Source organism: Stigmatopora argus, chromosome 8 (assembly GCF_051989625.1).
Source record: "Stigmatopora argus isolate UIUO_Sarg chromosome 8, RoL_Sarg_1.0, whole genome shotgun sequence".
NCBI classification, from domain to species: Eukaryota; Metazoa; Chordata; class Actinopteri; order Syngnathiformes; family Syngnathidae; genus Stigmatopora; species Stigmatopora argus.
In genome coordinates, this window is record NC_135394.1 from 8,266,972 (window position 1) to 8,287,589 (window position 20,618).

General features: G+C 38.2%; 2 protein-coding genes across 6 annotated transcripts in view; one reads left to right on the forward strand and one right to left on the reverse strand.

Moving 5' to 3' along the window:
- ttll7 (tubulin tyrosine ligase-like family, member 7) overlaps nucleotides 1-6,245 on the reverse strand; it is a 50,780-nt gene extending 44,535 nt beyond the window's left edge. For all 4 annotated transcript variants that reach the window (XR_013301219.1, XM_077606533.1, XM_077606531.1 and 1 more), the window contains exons 1-2: nucleotides 5,880-6,245; nucleotides 203-385 (exon numbers count right to left, since the gene is read on the reverse strand). Coding sequence is in view for 2 of the 4 variants with exons in the window: in XM_077606533.1 (XP_077462659.1) it covers nucleotides 203-227 (25 nt within the window). In the remaining 2 variants the exon portion in view is untranslated. The remainder of the gene's footprint in view (nucleotides 1-202; nucleotides 386-5,879) is intronic.
- A 432-nt stretch (nucleotides 6,246-6,677) lies between these two features.
- prkacba (protein kinase, cAMP-dependent, catalytic, beta a) lies at nucleotides 6,678-20,551 on the forward strand. Of its 2 annotated transcripts, none has more exons than XM_077606535.1 (10): nucleotides 6,678-7,028; nucleotides 13,781-13,842; nucleotides 14,044-14,172; nucleotides 14,365-14,463; nucleotides 14,563-14,645; nucleotides 14,928-15,054; nucleotides 15,189-15,284; nucleotides 15,499-15,621; nucleotides 15,723-15,887; nucleotides 15,971-20,551. In XM_077606535.1, the coding sequence occupies exons 1-10, from the start codon at nucleotides 6,983-6,985 to the stop codon at nucleotides 16,094-16,096; spliced, it is 1,056 nt and encodes a 351-aa protein (XP_077462661.1). In that variant the 5' UTR covers nucleotides 6,678-6,982; the 3' UTR covers nucleotides 16,097-20,551. The 2 variants fall into 2 exon arrangements, with proteins under 2 accessions (XP_077462661.1, XP_077462660.1); XM_077606534.1 differs by lacking the exon at nucleotides 6,678-7,028 and adding an exon at nucleotides 11,901-12,037.
- Nucleotides 20,552-20,618: the final 67 nt, after the last annotated feature.

Consider the following 20,618-nt stretch of genomic DNA (forward strand, 5'->3'; position numbering starts at 1 on the left):
TAGAATAAAGTAGTCATGTCCAAAGAAAGCTTCTTAACGCAAGGAAGCTCTACATCAAACTGATTTCACCATGGTGCACAGCATCATGGTGGTTCATTTGCCCTTCGTCTTGAATGTGTTATCTCCTCTATGTGGTTCTGATTCTACGCATCAAAGAACAACAGTTGTTTGGGGGCATGTTTCTTTCATCAGTGGGACTCACCTCCATCATTAAGAGGTGAGGGCATCTCCGGTGCTGGGGCTGTGATCGGGGTGATGCCAAACTTGCTGCCAAATAAGGCACCTTCCCAGGACACTCTTACACCAGGGAGTTGTCACTGTCTTTTGATCCGTAGACAGGATGCTTCAAAACGACTCCGCAGATCATCTGAGCATGTCCCAGTTGCTTTTCAACAGAATGAAGAACAAAATAGGTTAGCGTAGCCGTGATGAAAAAACGCAGTTGTGGAGATGATAAAAGCGCTTGAAAATCTGCACGGATCAAACTTATTTACAACCCTAAGTGGAAAAGACAGTGAATGGGGGTGTACACATATATGGATAGGAATGCATGTAGAAGAGAAGAAAACACCTTTTTTGCAGTTCTGGACATTTGCCGCGGATTGTCGTCGTACACACTATAATCATTTGAAGTAAAAGACCACCAACACTTGAGTATTCACTACCTTTCAAAGGTTAAATATTTATCTGATGCCTATATATTTTCAAAGACATTTTGAAAACCATCTGTCAGCCTATAAAAGCTATACAGAAGATGGCTGAGCCAACAGAACAAGGCCAGACAAAAAGCAAAAAAAATCCTTAAATCAACTGCAGGTTCGGCATAATCAAACTAAACAATCTAGCCAGTCAAAGAAAATCATTGCCTAAATGCTTAATCATGAACTCAGGGGAGAACTGAAACTGTTTTGTAAAATGGATTGGTATTTATGCAAAATTTCAGTTAATTCTAAAGATTTCAACAATCAGACTATATTTTCTTCAATTCCCAATATAATAGGAGTGTTTCCTTTTTCATTTCTAGTTTATTTCCACAAACTATCACAAGGCCTGAAATGGCTAAAACACAATTCCAATAATTTCCAGTTTATTTACAAGTGCTGTAAATTGACACAGTCCCTTTAATCCTAATGTGTTTCCATTGGCTTTTACGATTTCATTATATTACTGTATGTACTGCAAAATAATAAGGAAAAAAAACATTTAAACCTGTGTGCCTTCGACTCAGCATAATGGTATCCCAGGAAACTCTAATGCGAATGTTTGTCTCATTTTTTGCAAGTTAATTTCACTATATGGCAAAGAGGTCATCTCATTCAAGCAGATGGCACTTTCACAGTAGTTTGTAAAAAGGATGCTTCAGGCTATGAACAATGAGAAGAATAACACACATCAGCATGCCAAATTCTGTTATATTCCTTGGCTATGGCCAGTGAGTGGGCTGACAATTCTTTTTTTTCATCATATGAACCATTGTTAAGATGTTCTGTCACCTAATTTTTGTGCTGGCTCAGAAAGCATTGTGACTCATGCTCATCCTCATCTCATCTCATTTTCTGAACCGCTTTATCCTCATTAGGGTCACGGGGACTGCTGGAGCCAATCCCAGCTGTCTTCGGGCCAGAGGTGGTGGACCCCCTGAATCAGTGGCGAGCTGATCGCAGGGCACAAGGAGACGGACAACCATGCACACTCATCACACCCATACCTAGGGGCAATTTTAGGGTGTCCAATCAGCCTACCATGCATTTGGGAGGAAACCGGAGTACCCAGAAGAAACCCATGCATGCCCGGGGAGAACATGCTAACTCCAGACAAGTGGACGTGACCTGGATTTGAACCGAGTACCCCAGAGCTGTGAGAGTTTTGTCTGAAAATTCATTCACAGAACAACAGTGCTCTCTAGTGGTGAGAATATGCCTATTATGACTGTCTTCTCTTTCTACATACACGGTTCTACTTGCTTTACATACAAAACATGTAAATTGCATGCATACTCACACAACACCGCCAAAGATTTAAAGTGTTCAACCAGCCTAGCATGCATCTTTTGAGATGTGGTAGGAAATCGGAGTACCCGGAGAGAACATGCAAACTTCACACAGGGAGCACCCACCTAGGATCAAACCCTTGGATTCCTGTTTTGGTTTGCAAAATCTTTGTTATCAGCATTGATTGCCCATTGTCGTGGTTGTCTTCTAATTTTGGTAGTTTAACTACTTCCTAACCATATAGTATACCATTATTTAAATATTATAATGTCCTAAGCTTCCAAACATCAACATTACCTATATTTTTGAAATGGGTGAAAACTCTCTGAAATATCTGCCTTACATTATTCAGTTTGAATGTTTACTATTGGCAATCTTTCATTTGAAGTTTTCAGATCATAACAATAACAATGTAGCCAAGAACAAGATCATTTATAGACAATTTTGTTGTTTTGTCTACAGTTGAAGGTTATTTAATTTGGTTCCTAGAGATTTCTTTAGCTCCCTTTCATCTATAATTGTGGTATTTTGTTGCACTGGATTGTTTGCGTTGACATTTGACATAGCTTTGATACTCGTTTGTGCTGTTTTGCCCAGAATCATTCATTCATTTTCTGAACCGCTTTATCCTCACAAGGTCCGGGGGGGTGCTGGAGCCTATCCCAGCTGACTTCTGGCACGAGGCAGGGGACACCTTGCTAATCGCAGGGCACAAGGAGTCAGACAACCATTCATGCTCACACTCATACCTGGGGGCAATTTTTAGTGCCCAACCAGCCTACCATGCATGTTTTTTTAAATGTGGGAGGAAACCGGAGTACCCGGCGAAAACCTAGACAGGGGAGAACATGCAAATTCCACACAGATGGAGTGACCTGGATTCAAACCCAGGACCCCAGAACGGGGAGGCCGATGCACTAACCACTCAACGGACCCATGAGAATGAGATAACACAAAATAAATACAGCATTAATAGAAACATTAGAAGTAGTTTGGCTGGTAACGTAGAAATAACATCCGCATTGTTTGATCGAGTACTACTACTACAAGATATTGCATATCTGAGTTGGTGCAGTAGCTAAACTATCACACGAGAGGAAGCTAGAGTGCCACAAATCTATACTTGTGGTGGACAGAAGCCTTGTGGATTCGGAGCTCATTGCACATCCATTGATTCAAACACATAGACGCTTTATTGATGCGAGTTATCGCCTCATGCTGCCATAAGCATCCCTCTCTCTGTTCACCATGACAAATCCATTACAAATACATGTTTGTCTAGTAGAGTGTTGTACTGCTGACCTCTCAGCATACAAGTGTGTACTGTTGTATTTATCCGCAGCGTGAGGTTTCATCAAGATTTGACAAATTGTTAAAATATGATCACTTTTGGCTATCCCTAACACTACAAGCAGCGCTATGAAAGCATAACAAGAAATTCTACAGAGAGTTACAAAGAAAAAGCTGAACTAAAGCAGTGGAGTTTTTAAGCAGTGTTGTAAAAGTCTATTCGAGACTGAGCAGGAATTCCCCAAGGGCATTGTTTTATGTCTTTCACAGCTCACAACATACATTTTAGTAGTGAGTTTTTAAATGGAGAAACTGAAAAAAAGGCTCGGGGAAACACCACTTAGCTTTGTGTTATGCAGCTAACATTCCCTGGACCTTATTGCGTGCAGTGAATAGCTATTTTAAAAAAAACTAGAGAATAGAACACAGAGAAAGCACACCCCGGGCTTAATGAGGAGCGAATGGCTGGATGAACTACATTTAATATTTTTTATGTCTTTATCATTAAAGAAAAATATTGTTTTTATTTGACCATAGTTAATCTGGATCAGGTTATTTTATTACCATCATTTTTTGTCAAATACAAAGAAATCAGAGGTCAACCATATTGATTAGAACTGGAAATTGTGCAATATGAATTGTATTAACACCGAGTCTGTCATTGGACACCAACAAATTATATTTAATTTAATTAAAAACATTATCTATATAACCAGGCCCGGGCAGAACATGCAAACTCCACATAGGTGGACCAACCTGGATTTGAACCCAGGTCCCCCACCTGCTAACCACTCATCCGACAGGCTGCCACCACACCTCTATATCAAAATTAATTATTTATGGGAGTATACACTAAATCGGAGGTGGGCAAACTATTACACAAAGGACCACAGTGGGTGCGAGTTTTCATTCCAACCCATAAAGAGGGCACCTTTTCACCAATCTGCTGTCCTACAAGTGCAATCAGTGGATTGCATTCATGTGCTTCTTGCTTTCTGTAGAAATCTCATTGTTTAAACTAGGGGTCCCCAAACCGGTCCTCGAGGGCCGGTGTGGGTGCAGGTTTTTGTTCCAACCGTTCTAGCATAAACAGTTTGACTAATGAGATTTCAGCAGAAAACAAGAAGCACCTGACTGCAATCCACTGATTCCACTTGTAGGACACCAGATTGGTGAAAATGTGTCCTCTTTATGGGTTGTAATGAAAACCCGCACCCACTGCGGCCATTTGTGGAATAGTTTGGAGACCACTGGTTTAAACTTTGCGTGCTGGATCGGTTGGAACGAAAACCTGCACCCACAGTAGCCCTCGAGGACCGGTTTGTCCACCCCTGCACTAAATATTTGAAATGTAATGGGAGAATAAAAGCCCACCAGTAAGACTAAACAGTTAATTACTTGCAAATACTTTGTAATAAAGTAGCCACCTTGTGGGGTAGAGGTTCACTCGCCTGACTTTGGTACAGGCAGACGTTGGGTCAATTCCCGCTGGTGGTGGTATGATTGGGGATGCGAATGGTCGTTTGTCTCTCTGTATGCCCTATGGGTAACTGGCGACCAGTCTAGGCTGTAGTCTGCCTTTCGCCCGAAGACAGCTGGCTTAGGCTCCAGCAACCCCCGCAACACTTTCAAGGATGGGCGCTATGGAAGATGAATGAATGAATATTAAGAAAGTGAACGTGTGTATTCAAACAATGACATAAATACGAAAATCAGGTTGTAAATAATGATGATAAATATTCATATGTAATCAAGGTCCCTCCAGAATAGATGTCAGTACAATTCTGATAAAATCGATGCACAACCGCAACACCTGGATGATTACTAAAGAATATTCCCCGTATAATAACTACTTTTATTCCCTTATGCATATACGCGAATAAAAGCAATACCCTTTATATTAAAAACAATAAATATATAGAATACTCAGAGATGGAGTAAATATAGGGAAATCTATTGCAGCACAAGGAGGGAGAGATTTGGGCAATTAAGAAATGCTGTGTAGGATTAGACTCACAGTGCGTGTGTCCTAATTTATACAAGCGCACTGCATCCTGCGAATTTTCAAACTAAGGTGTCAGGGGTTTAGCATCCTGCTAATCGTACAGGTCACTTTAATGGTCCTTGCTAAGCAAGGTGCAGGCTAAGCTAGCAAGCGCACTGGTGGGTTTTGTCCCTGTCACAGCAAATACAGAAAGAAGGCCATGCCCTTTCTTTAGTGTTTCTAATTTATTTTCAAATACCCTTGTCTTTTAAACATTTCTGCATCCCACTAAATGTCACACTAATTAGGCAGGTGTATAACGGGATATAGTATTGTACTTGGTAGCGTGCTATATACAGCAGTCGAGCAATTTCACAGGTCGACGTCCGGTTGGGAGTTCTCATTGTAAGAAATAACCAGGCACTTCTGCGATCAAACAGCATAGCTAAAAATGAAGCATCACTGTGTTTTCATTTTGCGACAGTGCAGTAATAACATTTGTCAATGTTTAATGCTGTGCGTCTTTCCGGCGATGAAGAAGAGAAAATGAAGAAGAATAACTAGATTGATTTTATATTCTTAGGGAAGGTTTGAGGGGCGAAGTAGATCGTTACCTTATAAATTCCAGTCACTGGTAGCCCAGCTCCTTAGCTTGTTTGCGTGTGGGCAAAGGTGCAGGCAACCCATCCATTACCGAGACGATTTTCAAGAATGCATCAGTGTGGGTGTGTTGTACAGATAAACACACACAAAAACTAGCTGACGTGCACAGAGAAAATAAACAGATCTGCGTCCGGAAGTCCCGTTGTGTGCAATGAGCGCTGGTGCGAACCTATGGACGATACCATTCGCGGTGGAAATGCGGGTAAAGCTACCTGAGTGGCTCAAAAATCCAAATTCAGGCATCCCCGGAAAGTAGAAATTCCTTCATTAATATTCATCTCAATTGTTAAGAGTGACCTGGGATTGAACCGTCGAGCCTGAGAACTGTGAGGCGGACGCGCAAACCACTTTTCACCGTGCCGCACAAACCAATATATACATGCAAGCAGGCATTGAAAACTGCAGGAATACACAAAACTTATTTTATTTATACAGTATATTGTTTAATGAGATGTAGTCTTGACTCATTTCTGTAATTTGCACGGTAAAAGTCATAGTTATAAAACATCAAGATAGTTATGGATATGATGCAATATGACAGAATTGCAGCGATGGATAACCGGCTGGACATAATATAAGTCAGTGTTTATTGGGTTAATTTACAGAATATTTAATATACTGCCTTATATCCGACTTTTGGCTGCATGTTTTTGAAAAATCGGTCAGAAATGACAGTAACCTGAAGGCATCATTTCACCTTTCGGCAAGTAGGTTCACACGGCTATTATTCCCACACGACGTAAACGCAGCATAAAACGACAGAAGGCAGAGGTGATAAGTCTCGATCATGTTTTCATTCCAGCGAAGGCGTTCTTGAATGCAAATTGACACTTTGTCTCTAAGACCACAGCCGTTCGCAGGACGCATCGTTCCTCTGTTGACAAGAGGGGAAATTGATGTTGTCGTAGGCTGCTTGAAATCTCTGAGCCATCTAACGGAGGAGGAGGAGGACGAGGAGGAGGAGGAGGGGCTGCTAGCTCGCTAGCCAGCCACACCGCCACTGCCGCCACCATCGTCGCCCAGAGCCAGCTGTGCATCGCCCTATCTTTCCGCGATGGGCAACGCCGCTACTGCCAAGAAAGGCAATGAGCAAGAAAGCGGTAAGAAAATATTAAATAAATGTTACATCTTGCGCTTAGGCGATGTATGGCACGCACTGTGATCAGCTGTAATGTTGCGTGTGCGGTGAGCCGCCTTCAGCAGTTTGTTGTTAGCTGATGCTGCACTGTTCTTATCATTACAGCACAGTGCAGGGCAGAATATCGTTTTTTATATAGCATTCACATGTTCATCTACCAGATAGTGAAGTCGTCTGTAAATGTTTTTTATAGCATGAACATTTTGGATATACCGACTTATCTTTTCTTTCTAATCTTACATTCTCTACGCAGCAATTGGTAGCGTACTCATCTTAAGTATTAACCGCTATATGTAAATATATATACCCATATCCATCAATGTGTCCATAAAATTACACTAGTAACATTTTGATTCTAAGCACTTTACAATGGTACAGAAAGTATGTAGGCCTACAGTATGCAAGGGGTCACCAATCTTTTGGAAACTGATACAATTAGGTAGACACTTCTGAAATAACGATTTGCTGAAAATAAGGGTATTAATAATTAAGGATATTTTCTATGTACACGTGTAGTGTGGTGTAGTGGCCTACGCTACTGCCTTTCATTCCAACAGCGCCGCTTCCACTCCTCCTGATCAGTGCCCAATACCCAGCCGCCGCTGGTTCTAAGGCCGGATAAAAAATGGGTGGGTTTTGTCAGGAAAACTGTGCCAAACAAAGTACTGTAATGAGAGACTCGCTACGGCAACCCCTGACAGGGAAAATTTGTAATTTTATTTATCCGCATTAAGAATCATGTTAATAATTTCTCAGTATTTATACACATTTTACAAGGATACATACAAAGAATACATTTAAATATGCAACACTGTATTTCTATACATGTGTACATTTTGGATCGATCACTTCTACAATATTCCTAGGAAATCACATTGTCCAATCATCTGGCCTTGGGGGCTACTTATGTGGTGGGGGCCTTTTCTCTCATTTTACTAATTTCGTTTAAAGTCTGGCCCTTTTTATCCCTCTTTCAATGTTCTTACTCCCGAGTTACTGTAACCTATTTGGGAGGTGTCCAGCTACCATGCTTGTTACTAAACACAAGAAAAGGGTTGTTTAAAAAAATAGAGCTGACATTCTATGTTAGAAGAAAACACAAGTATATTAGACATATTAATAAACAAATACTTATGCCCCGGCAGCTGAGTGGTTTATAATGTCTGCCTCACAGTTCTGAAGTCGAGGGTTCGATCCCAGGTTGGTCCTCACTGTGTGGACTTTGCGTGTTCTCCCCGGACTTGTGTCGATTTTTTCTGGGTACGCCGGTTTCCCCGCACATCCCAAAAACATGCAAGGTAGGCTGGTCAAAGGTTGGCACTTTATAGAACGTTTAGCATGTCCACCTCACAGTTATGCGATTGTGAGTTTTCTCTCATCTGGCCATCCTGTGTGAAGTTTTTGGTCCTGAATGGGTTTTTACTGGGTCCGCTGGATTCTTCTCCCATCCCCAAATAGATGCATGTTAGGCTGAGCGAAAAAAAACTGTGAGTGTTCTTTGTGAATATAGTTGTTTCCCTATATGTGGTCTATGATAGACTGGCAACCAGTTCAGGGTGTACCCTGCTTCCTGCCTGTAGGTGGCTGGGATACGCTTCACCACGTGACCCTTGTGGAGGATAAGCGGTACGAAAAGGAATGAACGGATTGGGCCATTCCATGGAATACATCCAAATTACTGTCCCTCAATAAAAGATTATTTAGCAAAACAAATGAGAGCAAACCTTCAATAACAGACCTTCAATATTTACGAAAGATTGTTACAACTTAGTAAAAAAGAAGGCAGTTACTAGTAAATATCAACTTTTTTCTTCCACTCTTATGAATTTCTTATTAATATGAATGTCTGGCTGGATCCACCAAGTTTCCCCAAGAGTCCAAAGCACTCAACACATAATCACAGTTCACATTCTGTAGTGAAAAATCTTTATAGGAGTTGCGTCTGTTGAAAGAAAGTACCTAGAGCTCACATATAAACTTTCGCAAAAGGGGATCAAGGCTGTTTTTGTGTGTATTTTCCAAACTAATCCACAGAACTGGTCCACGCCTGTAGTCTACACAGAAAGCACAGATCTTAAACTGCTTTCTGACTGCCAGTAATCCAAGCAGTTTCATTGGCTTCATTTTGAAAACATCAATAGTTCCTTTTCGGTGCCTGTAGCTGTTGTGTATTATGATATAATGGTCCTGTTATGTAAACAATGCACTATGTTTACATTAAGATTTTCAGCAACAGTCTCTATGAGGAATTGGCAAAAAAAAATGGAAAATTATGGTCTGTCTGCATGCAGGTGTGTCTAGGTTATAATCTATCATGTTAATAAATTTGGTTAAATTTAAGTGCATTGAATGTTTTTTAGAAAAAGTAATGACTTTTTACCACAACAAAGTTAGGGTAAAGTCAGAAAAGTACATATGACTATTCACTGTTGGCTTTGATTTACCAGACAAGCAACACTATTTCATAACAGCATTAATTTGTTTCAGTTGGGCTTTGGGGATTGACAAAGTGTAAACCCTTGAGCCTTCCACTGCTGTTGTATACATTTGCACACTTTGGATGCCATACTGATCTGCTAAGGGGGAAATTGTGCCCCTGTGATTATTACCATAACAGTGATTGATGAAAGTAGCTTCTCTACAGAAAAAAAAATTCAGTGTTGAAAATGACATCATAACGACCACACTAAAAGCACCACTGCTCAACAATGTCCATAAGGGCAATGTGTTCAACTCTCAACAAGTAGGGATGAGGGTTGTGGGTTCAACCTACTTATGGGGAACTTTCCCATAGCAGGCCTGACAACAACACTGATTTCTTATTATACATTATGATGGTTGGGCAATTTAACAAAATGTAATCATATTTATGATATGCCTTTCATACAGTCATAAAGAGTTATAATTTTTAAAAAAAAGGAATATAACTCTCTCCAAAACCATGGAACTCATCCTGGACTTCAGACAGAACAAGGCCGTTCCACTCTGCTGATCTTGACTTGAACAAATTATTTGTTTATTACTTATTTATTGATTATTTATTTATCAGTTTTCTTTGTTGTTGTTATTTGTGCACTTTGTGGTGAAAGAATTAAAACTCATTACACTTGTATTATGACAATAAAAGCATTCAATTCAATTTTCACATGGCTTGGTGTGTATGGAAGTTTAAGCCTTGTAAAACCAGCAGTGATCGCCCTTCTTGAGTGCAATTTGACTGATAAAACTTCCTCAAAAAGTAGTGTTGAATTCTTTCAAGCTTTTTATTGTAATTCCAGTTGAAGTTTACATTAAATAGACTCTAAACTTATTTGGATGATTTGCTTCTAAACTCATGAAATCTGTTTGAAGATAACTGTTGAAAACATGGGCATAAAATGAGTGCTCAATCTCTGAGTAATAGGCAGAAACTCTTTTGGTCTGGATTTTTGCCAGGATTTGTTTTAGGCGGGTTTAAAATCTGACTTTCTCCCATCACGAATCATGAGCTGGGTGTCGTCACTGATATTTGGCCCGCCTCTACCACTATATTAGTCATTTTGTTTTCCATTTTAGCAATTACCAATACCCTAATGCCTTCAATTTGGACATTTCCAGGATCCCACGATGCAGTAAACAACATGGTGACATGATTTAAACCATATAACGAAGGACCTATTTTACGAACAACTTTACTCCATATACATAGTTTTATATGCAAATGATGGGTTAACCAAAATTAGCATTGAAGCTTTGGCACTTAGATCACCAAGGAAAGAATATTCATACACATCTACTTTATAATCTTTTTCAAACAAGACTTGGGGGTTCTATGCTTTGAAGATGATTTATGTATGCATATTGTTTATACACTAGCCGGACCAAAATTAAAATCCCCACCAAAAAAAGGTATTAAACTATTATTTTGTTGGACCGAGTGATAGGCGCATATTGGTAAGAAGAGAGGCAAATGAAGTAAGGCCTGGTGCCTACTGCTTAGGCCTGTGGTGGCTTTGTTTGTTCTGGGTTTTCTGCTGTCAATCAGGTCTAGGGTCAGCAACAGTATGTGCTCACAATTAGGTCCGAATATACTGATTGACCAGAGTAATCCACCAATAGCTTTTTTTCTTCTCTAACGCCATGGGCATAATCCAAGATGGCAACGCCAGAATTAATCGGGCTCAGATTTTGAAAGACGGGTTCAGGGAGCTTTAGACATCATTATCACGCATGGAATAAGAACCCCCACCCACACCATCCAGACCTTAACCCCAATGCAGGAGCATCCTTGCCACTGACTGCCTCCTTAAAGGCTTCGGCGTGGACATTAGGAACTGCACACCAAATAGTAAACACACAACAAGACAACACTTGGAAATGTATGTGAAGATGTACAGTTGAGCAAGGTAAAAAGAACTTTGGTGAATCTTCCATAATCTGGAAACATAATTGCTTTCATCGATCATCATTATAAAATACTGGAGATCTGTACAGACAGACTGACTCACTTACTGACGATCAAACAAAACTTTTTATTTGAGTCACTAGACAAAATTGTATTAAAATTTGTATTACTAATACAGTGCAGCAGACACGGTGATGGTAGCATAAAAAACATGCAAAAGGACAGCCACTGAATTTGAAGTGTAGTGTTTCAACAGGAAGCTTAACCTTATGTGGTTAGCCAAGTGTTGCAGAGTACTTGACTACATACAGGAAGCTGCTTTTTCTCAGTTGGTCCCTTTATTGAAAACTGTATTTTGTCTGTGCGATTTTGTTCTTTTTAATCATAGAATAAAATATATATATATATATATATATATATATATATATATATATATATATATATATATATCTTCATGGCCCACGGAAAGGATCAGTCGTTCGCTAGCCGCTTTTTTCACAAATGTCGGAAAAGCAGCCAAGAACAAAGAGGACAAGAAAATGAAGTCCCTCACATCTCGGAGTTCACCATTATGTGGAATAAATTCTGTAAGTTTTCTCCAGCCAACAAATTTCTTCCAACATTTCAAGACATGATGTGATAGGAAAGACTTTCTTGACTTTCTGACGAGAAAAATCTAAGTATTATATAGACGGCCTAATGAACGGAAAGACTTACAGAATTGACTCACAATATAACATACTGTATGTCATTCTTCAGAGAGGTTAACAAATAGTACATGTCTGAATATAGTTCTTTTGTTAGTATTCATGTGTCAGTGTTTATGGTCAAATATCACCTTTTGTATGAAAACTAGCAGTTTGTAAAAGAAAACGACAACAGCAAAACAAGGTTTCAAAAAAGACGTGTAAAGAATCGTTATGAGGGATGCTCACCAATAGCAATGCGGCTCTGCAGCAGCTTTCAATGCAATTGCATTTGTAGATGTGCAGTCCCTCAATAATTGCTTCTGTCCTTGTTCCCTCTTTACCTTTCAAAATAGTCCACAGACTTAGGTTTTAATGCAGTGTGTCCAAGTGCCAAAGTAGTTTCATAGGCTTCTTTATCTCATTGGAGAACATATAATATGAAGCAAGTTGGTGCATAGGCATCACCCATTGTGATAAATCCATATTTTAAATAAGTCTAATCATGTTTGTTGTAGCGTTGTTTTTCCTAGAGATAGGAATTTCTGTCTCCTCACTTGATCTTTTCCCCTTTGCAAAGTATCTTTAAAGAGATAAGAGATTTTTTTCTAAATACCATAATTTTTGGACTATAAGCTTTATATGCCATTTTTCTGTTGTGTGTCTTTTGGTTACTCTAAATGTGTTCTACACAACTGCTGATTTTTCTGATATTTTCCAATGGTAATCTGATAAAACCTCACTTAATCTATCTGAGCTAGGAAACACCCTCTTGGCAGTAACATTCTGTTTTAATGTGGAAATAATAAAACAGAAATTGATCCCACATTACGTAAAATCCTTAGGACAGTTTGGGTTTTTAAATATAATGTGTCTTCCCAGAAGCATTTGAGGAAATTAGTCCTTTCATGTCAGGTGGTAAAATGTATAGTATTGTGTGACACACTGTGTGTGCCGTCTTCTCTCATATACTCATATTCTCTTATATACTGTATGCCATTCTGTTTGGTCTTACATTAAATCACAAATGCTGCTGTTTCAAATACTTCATAAATCTTTCTTCTTCTCTTTTTCTTCATCACTTCCATCCATGTGGCTCAATGTTCCTGAAAATCCCTTGACGATCTTGTAGAGACTTTTGGTATGCTCACTTTTCTCTGAGACATCCTTAGTCACAGAGTACATGCTTGGTTCAACTTAAACGTGTTGATAACATACACTCTGTTACACATTGGCAACCCTTAAGTGACTCTGTGACTCTGGATTTCTCATGTCTGATGTGACCTTTCACAACGTTTTTTGAAATGCCTGCACCGTTGTCTCTGTTACGCTCTGCATTTTGTCCTCCCTTGTCCATTGTTATATTATTACTAACTCTCGGCTCTTTTCCAAAGAGATGCAGAAAAGCTCCCATTTAAATTTGGCCAATCTTGTCAAGACCAAAGCTATTTGCATCACTTCAATTTTCTATGTTTTTTTGTTCCGGAGCTTTATCCCGCAGTTTTGTTCAGTAGTCATTCCTACTTGGTATCTGCAATTTGCCTGACCTTAAACTCTTATTTACCCTGAATGTTGTTTGCTCTTAACCCAAGCAACAGGTATTTAATGTGAACATGTATTTATTTATTTTCTCTCTTTTTGTAGTGAAAGAGTTCTTAGCTAAAGCCAAAGAAGATTTTTTAAGAAAGTGGGAGTGTCCACCTCAGGTAATATATACTTCTATCAGATTTACATTTCTCTTGCATCAACAGTCTTTAAAGATAACCTGAATGATCTGACATGAAAGTTACTTCCTCTTGTGCAAATACTCTGTGAAATCAGACTGCAAAATCAGTACCTATCAGTTTATGTGTGACACAAATTAAAATTGGAGCACTCATCAGATTCCACTAACTTGCCTTCCTCAGAGCACAACGTGTCTGGATGACTTTGATAGGTTCAAAACTCTGGGAACTGGCTCATTTGGTCGAGTATTGCTGGTCAAGCATAAAGGAACAAACCAATTCTACGCCATGAAAGTTTTGGACAAACAAAAAGTAAGTGAATTGATCAAGCCAACACCTTGATTTTAATGGAACTTGGTGCATTATTTTTTTATTTTAAATTTTAGAACATGATCACATGGTTTTTAAAGCGGATTTTTGCGACTTTATTGCATTTTTTTCCTAAACATTAGTAAAGAGGATTTTGAAGACTACAGTTTGTGATGTTGCATCTTGGTCTTCCAGGTAGTAAAATTGAAACAGATAGAACATACGCTGAATGAAAAGAGAATACTTCAGGCCGTCTCCTTCCCTTTCCTGGTTAGATTGGAGTACGCTTTCAAGGTGGGTGCTGACATCTGTATACTGTCTTTTTGATGTATGGGCCAGTGTTGATGCTACAGAACCTGCACAAAAAGTTTTCTTTCTTTCTTTGTTCAATAGGACAACTCAAACCTCTACATGGTAATGGAATATGTGCCAGGTGGAGAAATGTTTTCACACCTCAGACGCATTGGAAGGTTTAGGTACGTGCTACAAGTGTGACTATCTGCTCTCAGTTTGTTGGTTTCCAGGTTCAATGTTTGTGGATAATGGCTGTATGAAATGAAAATAATACAAATATTCTTGTTCACAAATTGAACAAAGCAACTATTCCTACTTACTACTATTTTAGGGTATTATTAGTTCACAGAAATCCCAATTTGGGAAGTACCGCAGATTAAGGATCAGTGTTGAGTAAAATATTGTCCGTTATAGTCATTTTAAAAAGACTCAGCTAGTAGTGTGTGATTTTTTTTTTCTTTCAGTGAAAACCATGCAAGATTTTATGCAGCTCAGATAGTGCTCACCTTTGAGTACCTCCACTCCTTAGACCTCATCTACAGAGACCTGAAGCCTGAAAACCTGCTTATTGATCAACATGGGTACATTCAGGTACGCTCTGCAAAGGCTAAATGTATAAATCAAAACAGCTGACGATGTGTCTGGAAATTTCAATATTGAATTTACAGGACCATTATGCATGCTTGATATGGATTTTGTTGCATTTCTGTCTTTCCACCAACAAGGTCACAGACTTTGGCTTTGCAAAAAGAGTGAAAGGAAGAACCTGGACTTTGTGTGGAACGCCTGAGTACTTGGCACCAGAGATCATCCTCAGCAAGGTGAACTAAATATTTTGTTTGATGATTGTGACAGCTAACAAGTTCTCAATTTTATAGGCTTAGGCTTAAGTTCCTTCATATTCCAATCATAACAATATACTATTGACTGACTCCCCCAATTTTGAAGGGACCACTTTTTTTTACAATCTGACAGAAGAAAAACTGGAAAAAAATGAACGATCTTGACTATGCATATGTTTGCCTTATCTTGAAGGGCTACAACAAAGCTGTGGACTGGTGGGCACTCGGTGTTCTCATTTATGAGATGGCTGCTGGTTATCCTCCATTTTTTGCTGATCAGCCCATTCAGATCTATGAGAAGATTGTGTCTGGAAAGGTACAACAATTGAATTTAAACTTAATCAACTGGCCTTTGTTGTGGAATAATGAAATAACCTGTTTTACATTTATAAGTGCCCTCTCTGTTTTCTCCTGTAGGTACGATTTCCCTCGCACTTCAGCTCCGATCTGAAGGATCTACTGAGAAATCTGCTTCAGGTGGACTTGACAAAAAGATTTGGAAATCTTAAAAATGGTGTTAATGACATCAAAAATCACAAGTGGTTCTCCACAACAGACTGGATTGCCATATATGAAAGAAAGGTAAGACCCATGATCAATACAATTTTTATAATAAAGTATGGATGTTATTATGCATTGTTAATTAACGTGTACTTTTTCTTTAGGTTGAAGCCCCCTTCTTACCCAAGTGCAGAGGACCTGGAGACACAAGCAACTTTGACGACTATGAAGAGGAGGACATTCGTGTCTCACAAACGGAAAAATGTGCAAAAGAGTTTGCTGAATTCTAGTCAGTAAAAGACAGTCCCATCAGGATTTGCGTATTCGGGATATTTGCACTCTCCTAGGGGGATAAGGTGGAACTGTGACTGACGTGTCCAAAACAAATGCTCTATTCTTTTGTTACACACGGATGAATGAGGCTTTATGCCATGCTCTTATGTGCTGTTGAGCACACAAACCCGCACACAGGTACATTATGCAGACATGCCCTTGTGTTGTAACATAAGAATATAAGACCACCTTAATGGCGATAACCCCAATTTGTCGTAAAATTTCTTTCAGTCTCTCAAATTCAATTAGAATTGTTATTTTTGGAGATGACATCAAATTGAAATGTATTCACGAGAGGTGATTCATGGTAGCATCTGATATTCCTTGTGTTTCTCATTCTTTTGGGCACTGTCATTCAGCGTCTTGCTGACTTGTATAGAAAGTTTGTGGGAAATGTCTTGCTTATTGTTTTAATTTAAAATTGCTTTAGTAGTTCCAACTGAGTTGAGTCAACACTGAAAGCTTTGACAAGTCAACATCATAATTTTTCACGTGCAGCTACAAGTTATTAGACCTGCCAATATTATTCAAATGTACTAAGTACTAAATTAATATATAAATGTATATTTCAGACATATAAGACAGAAGTACACATTATTTAGGATTCATAGGGATATTAAATCTAATCTAATCAATTTGTAACCTTGATAATGGTCTGTTGCCTTGCCCGTTATTTTCAGAGGGAACAGCCAGGAAGTAAAAACAAGCTGTAGAAAGGCTACCTTGCTTGTGCAAGAGCACCTCTGCAGTACTTGCCATGTTAGGTTGAAAAATTCCAACAAGAATGGACAAGGCCCAAAAGTTTGCTATGTCATGCCTATATTCTCCTTTACACAGGCGCCAAATTCCGAAAAAATGGTCAACAACAACCTTGTATCAAAACAAAAATGAGTTCTTATACACCCGTAAGATGTAGACAAGCAGCATAATCATGATGTTTTTATTTTATTTTTTATTTTTAATCCCAAATCATGCTACAAGCTTGTGGCTAGTCTAATTGACCCCTCCAGGCATTAGTTCATAAGCGTTGTTGCCCTCTGTCAAACAATTGAAATGAGAAAATTGCAATAGTTTCAACGCTTTGTGGACATCGAATGTTCATGCTTTAAAAAAATAATAAGAAAGAAAGACAGTCGCAACAATTCAATGTGCTTCCCATATCGTCTGTGCCTTTATCTATACGCAACACTCCAAAAAGAGAAATAGGTGCGTATATACAATATTCACAAAAAGATAGATATATTTGATTTTGTTGTTGCTGCTGTTTTGCAGGAGAACTTAATTTCACCTCTAAACTTTTCAATGTATCTTGTCCAACTGTTAGTACTTCCTGCACAACTTGATGTTCTCTAAAATGTACCGATCAGCTTCTTGCAAGAAAACAAGCTGTGTAAAAAGTCCTGAAATATGGAACAATTGGGGGTGGGCAATTGTCAATTCAAAGTTAATATGTCAAATTAACCCCCGCTCATTTTATGTTTTTTTTTTTAAAAGCTAATTGCAATTACACCTGAGAGCCAAATATGCTAAACTTTGGGAGTACTGTATGTACACTCACACAATCAAAGACTTTAGCATGCTGTTTATCAACTTTGCACAGGCGCGAAAACTTGGAAATCTTTTCGGAACGGTCTGTTTCAATTTTGTGTGATCACAGTCCGAGTTGTTGGGAAATCAGTTGACGCTCGTATGACCAGTCTGTTGCTGCCAATTTGTTCCTTGCATACTGCATGACTAAAGGCGGCCAATGAGAGAGCAAAATTTAAGCTTCTCACAATGTGTGCCCAGTTACGTTTTTGCATGTGTTACATTGAAGTTACACCACTGCAGTTTCATGGGACATCATTTTAACCCTCTGAGGCTCAAATTAAATTTTAGTAACAGATAAAATGCTACTTCTGGGATATAGATTAATTAGGTGATTAGTATTTAGTTGTTGCATTTCTGCAACGCCTGCCTGGAGAGGGTTAATGACTGAGACTGTACACTGTAATGGACGTTTTTTTTTCTTGAAATAGGAAATAGGATGGCATTAAACCAGTGAGAATGGTGACTGTGAGTTAACGGCTCAACGTAGCACTTTTTGTAAGAACAATTCAAGCATTGAAGAGCTACCATATACAGTATTACGCTGTTTTTTGTAGCTTTGACCATCATACAGAAGCACATTTATAGCCACAGAACGTGTCCATTTTGGGCTAGAAATTCATTTTACGTACATATAAGTATTGTAGGTGACATCATTGAGCATGTTAGTATTTATTTTGGCACTGCAATTTACCAAAAAAAAGATTTTAACTTGCTCTTTAAGCTTTAGAAAGATGGACTTTGACAGGCCGATAGCTAAGATCAAGGTACGTGCCTGAGTGTGTTTTGGTCAGTTTGTCATCATTTTAACATTCCCAACTTTATCCACTATAAGCAAATGAGTGTGTATTTTTTTAATAATACTTTTTTTTACTGTTGCGGGATGGCCAAATCATGTTTGAGGGTGCAAGAAAAACTGAATTCCTTATTAATTCAACACAAGTTAGATTAGCAAGTATGAATATGAATTTAAATTCTGCCCTTGATAGTATTATATTGCATATTTTGTAGCATTGTTACACCCAAATCTAGTCGTTGGAGATGAGATCTTTTGTACGTACCTCAGACCTGATGTAATATTTAATGAATGAAATTGAATTGCATATTTAAAGCTTGTGATACCTTTTTGAGGTAAGGGTGAAAATGATGGAGATTTCTTTCCTGCAAATCCACAAATATTTCAAATGCTGTGTAGCAGAATTTTCTGAATGTTGCTTTATTCATCAGTTTCGAATGATAAACGTGTTTGAGCAGCACATTCAAAAAACAAAATTCACTGCCATTTTCACTTGACTGTTTTTGTTATGTTATATCTGACAGTTTTTTTCCACGTATGTATTAGTTAATTTTGTACAAATGTTGCGTTCTAGTGCCCTTAAGCTGTTCCTATCATTTATTATACTTTATTAATTGTTCTTTTTAGCTCTGAATGTATCATCATTTTTATTGTTCTGGCAATTTCATGCATAATCACATGACAGCAAATATTAATAATTAGCAACAAATGTGTAGCAGCCAACCAGACATTCAGATCCTTCCTAATGCAGTAATAATGCTTAGTATTTGCATGAAGGTGTACACTGTGATCGAGAGTTGTTTTATTTTTATTTTCATGTTTTTTTTTGCTAATTACAAATACAGAGATCATGTTTATGAAAATGCGTAACTGCAGTCGTAGACAAAGTTTTGATGCAAGAACTCACATTTTGTGTTTCACTAATATAGCCACGGTATAAAGCCGAATAAGAATATTCATGTAACTACAGTATAGAGACAATGCTAATCACAAACTGAAGCAGAAAAATGATTCAAATAAATAGAAGATAGTTGGATACCGTGTTTTGAATATTGAAACGTTTTCCATTGTCATTTGTTCTTGTTAAGATATTCTTCAAAAAGCTATATACAGCTCTCATGCTGACAAATTAAGATTTTTGTTTTTTGTGTGTAAAGCATTCCTCTGTTTAAGGTATCCTGTTGCTGTAGTGAAATTATTGTCTCTGCTTAGCTCCCACCAAAAGGACACTGTCATGTTTGCTTTATAAGGAGTATTTCGTTGAACTTTCATGCAGTACTATATGTCTGAGAGTTAATAATGGAAATTCTTTGAGAGGTTTGACTTTTCTTTGCTCAGGAGAGAGAGAAAGTTTTCATGCAAGTCCAACACTCAAGATTGGAGAAATTTGATTGTATGTGTTTAGATTTAACACCTTGTTTAAAAAAATAGCAACTGTCAGCATCATTCTCCTATTATAGTATTTATAATTGTATTGGGCCCTGTGGAGGACACAAAAACTATATAGAATTTTATAAAAGTCGGTGAGCCATGTTTTTTTCACTTTTTATGAGATTGTGTCTTTTGCTTTTGTTACCTTTGTTGAAAGGAATGACATTGTTTAATTTCATTTAATCTTCATTTCCATACGTTAATTTCTTTCTCATTTAAGACTTGCATTGACACTGCAGAACTCAATGCAAAAATCATAACCCTTCATTTAAATTAAGTAACTTTTGACTGCTTTTCAATCAGTTTGACTTTTTAGTCCATTTGATACAGAAAGGGTCCATTAATAATTATTGTGGCTCCATGATATTTACCTAAGGGCATCATATTCTAATGAACATTTTATCCATCAGCATGTTTCAATCAAACTGCCTGTCTGTCAATCCCACCACAAACTATTTTTGTGTGAAAATCATAGATCTCTCAGTGTCATGAAGAACCTGTGTGTAATGATGTTTGTCATAATTATGTAATGTAAACAATGGCACTTTCCCCCATGCCTCGACACTCCTGAATAAACAAGTCACTTTTGGTTCTCTGACTTTCCTGCAAAAAAAATCCAGCAGAACCTTTTTGGATTGTTGTGTTTTGGTACTGGTTTTGCTGGT

Coding starts and splice junctions, on each gene's coding strand:
- prkacba (XM_077606534.1), top strand. CDS start 11,905: ATGGCCCACGGAAAGGATCAGTCGTTCGCTAGCCGCTTTTTTCACAAA. Junction 13,843..14,043: donor AGTGGGAGTGTCCACCTCAG/GTAATATATACT, acceptor TGCCTTCCTCAG/AGCACAACGTGTCTGGATGA. Junction 14,464..14,562: donor GATTGGAGTACGCTTTCAAG/GTGGGTGCTGAC, acceptor TTTGTTCAATAG/GACAACTCAAACCTCTACAT.